Below are 2433 nucleotides of genomic sequence, written 5' to 3'. Positions count from 1 at the left end.
CTGTGAACAAATGGAGGCAAATATGGTTGAAGATATTAATCAGGAAATATATCTCAAGCATTTTTCCAGCTGTTGGGCAACTTAGAAATTGGACTTTAGAAACTTTAGAAACAGGAGCTGAAACAGTCACTTGGGCAGAAATCCTATGCACACAACTGGGGGAAAAGTGCCATCGAACTCAATAAGATTACTTCTGAGTAGACAGGCATAGGATTGCATTGTTAATGGCAAGCAATATGTGCTTTAAATGTACGGTGTGTACCCAGCCTCAGTTCTGCAAAAATTCCTGGATACAGCCGTTTGCAAAGGGTGCTGGGAAATGTAGCTCTGTGATAGGTAAACCACAGTTCCCATGTAGCCCAAGTGTGAGAAAGGGACAAGCTAGCCATAATGGCAGCAGACTCATGTGGGCAAAATTTATCTCCAAGCTTATTTTTCATCAGTCTGGTTAAGAAAGGAAAATCTTGCATATATGAGACCCACACGTGAGTGGGATTCCTGATCTCAGAGTTCTATGGTATCTGTAAGTGAAATACTAATCATGGTTGCCTCACATGAGAAAAGTCCTGACTTTTAACCAGGCAGATCCAACCTTTTACGTGGTTGCATGCAGAAGGTAGGAAAGACCTCTGCCTCCTGAGGCCTGAGAGCAGTGATGGGCAACTCTGCATTTATGGCCTGAATCACTTTTGCGTGCTTTTACCCACAATTCCATTTGATTTTTTGCATTAATTTGTGAACATTTAAATTAAAATCTTCTCAAAGCAATTATTTAAATGAGCATCTTGCATGCTTACATGAACTGCATCACAATATTCAGACAAGGGCAAAGCCAAGTTCTGATCTGTGCTAGTCCAAGAGGTGCGTATCAGGTTATTCTGTGAAGGAATTTGCCGAGTTCTGGGCTGGATGGACCTACAGCCTCACAAGGGCACTTTATACTGTATGTGGTTATTTACGCCTGATTCAAACATAATGGAAAACCACAGTCTCCTGTTCTGTACCTTTTATAAACAAAGCCTGAATTTGGACATAATCAAGAACAGAGATAAGTTTCAAAGCAGAAGTGAGAGCTTTAGATCCCCTTTTTTGATTCACTGAAGAGCAGTGAAACATGTATGAAGAGCCCTGCACAATTGTGCTTCACAACAGAAAACCAAGGTTTCCCATTACATCTGAACTGGACCTTGGTCTTTGACTGGTGGACCTAACAATAGCTATCCATCAGAATGCTTTAGTCAACAAGTTAAGCAGTAAACTGCAATCCTACACACTTACCTGGAAATAAGTCTGCAAAGGTCTGCACTCCTAGTTAATCAGCATGCTATGTGGCATATTAAAACTTTGGGTAGACAGAAATGGTCCCCGGAAAGACTATGTGGGCTTTCTATTGTGTATTATCGCATTCTGTTGTGTATGATTGACGCCGTGTAACATAAACTTGCCAAGAGTCAGCAGGAGCAGAAGAGTGAATAAACAGCGGTGAAAATATTATCATGGCATGATCTCACAAAAGCTGTACAGATTCCCTTTAAAATGTTTAATACAGAAGGCACTAATCCTTACCTGTGGCGTATTCGTTGTCTTTGCTTTCACCTTTATGGCAGTAGCCCAACACCAGAACTACGTTCTTCAGGCTCCCTTTTACCAAACAAACAAAAGTAAGATATAATCCAGTATCCAAAGTTAAACTTTAATTAGTAACGAAACAGTTTCAGTATTAAAAGTACATCGGCTTGGATCCAGCCCCACCCTCTGTGTGCAAATGGAAAGTATCTCAATGCGTGCATTGGCAGCAGCGGCAGGGATTGTCCTATCCCTTTGACTGTAGTCTCTAATGCCACCCCCAAACCTTTGACAGGGCCTTTTGGAGGAAAGCAGGAAAGTTTCTTCGTGTAAGTAGAAGCAAACTGAGGCTTCTTTAGATTCAGGCCCTGTACTTTGACAAAGTATTATAATTTAAGGCTGCACTTGAGGAAGGCTGCCAAGAAAATAAACAATCAAGAAAGTGCGGAGGGCAAAAATAAACTACAGCACGTGTAATGGTTGTAAGGGGTTACTTGTGCGTAAGTTGCCTTCAGTTTTGGTTAGATTGCCTGGCCAACCATGCTTCGGCTGACAGCTCACACTCCGTGGCCGGTCAGTCACTTGCAGAATCCGTCAGTGGGCGTTTCTTGAACCTCTTCCAGCATAAGAGCTGTTTGACGCCAAGTCTCCTCCTACTCTCCCTGCGCGGAACTCGTCTGCGCAAGTAAGGGGAAGGCAGAGGTGTGTCCGCGCTCTCCCCACTAGTCTCGGGTGAAGGGTCTTGGAGACCTCTCTCCGAATCCACCATTTCCCTCCCTTCCCTACCAGTGTTACGCTGAATTCCTTCCCCCCTGCTGGTCCCCTCTCCTGCATCACTGTGGAGCCTTGCCTCCACCTCTCGTTCTG

General features: G+C 43.7%; 1 protein-coding gene across 2 annotated transcripts in view; it reads right to left on the bottom strand.

The window, feature by feature from the left end:
• The window catches only part of LRRK2 (leucine rich repeat kinase 2), an 82817-nt gene that overhangs the window by 3562 nt on the left and 76822 nt on the right, over positions 1 to 2433 (bottom strand). For both annotated transcript variants that reach the window (XM_081878454.1, XM_081878455.1), the window contains one exon: positions 1567 to 1641. In XM_081878454.1, coding sequence (XP_081734580.1) covers positions 1567 to 1641 — 75 coding nt within the window. The remainder of the gene's footprint in view (positions 1 to 1566; positions 1642 to 2433) is intronic.

Source organism: Podarcis erhardii (assembly GCF_964252035.2).
Source record: "Podarcis erhardii genome assembly, chromosome: 10".
NCBI lineage: Eukaryota > Metazoa > Chordata > Lepidosauria > Squamata > Lacertidae > Podarcis > Podarcis erhardii.
Note: the sequence above shows the minus strand (reverse complement) of the source record. Positions and strands in the feature narration are given on the sequence as shown.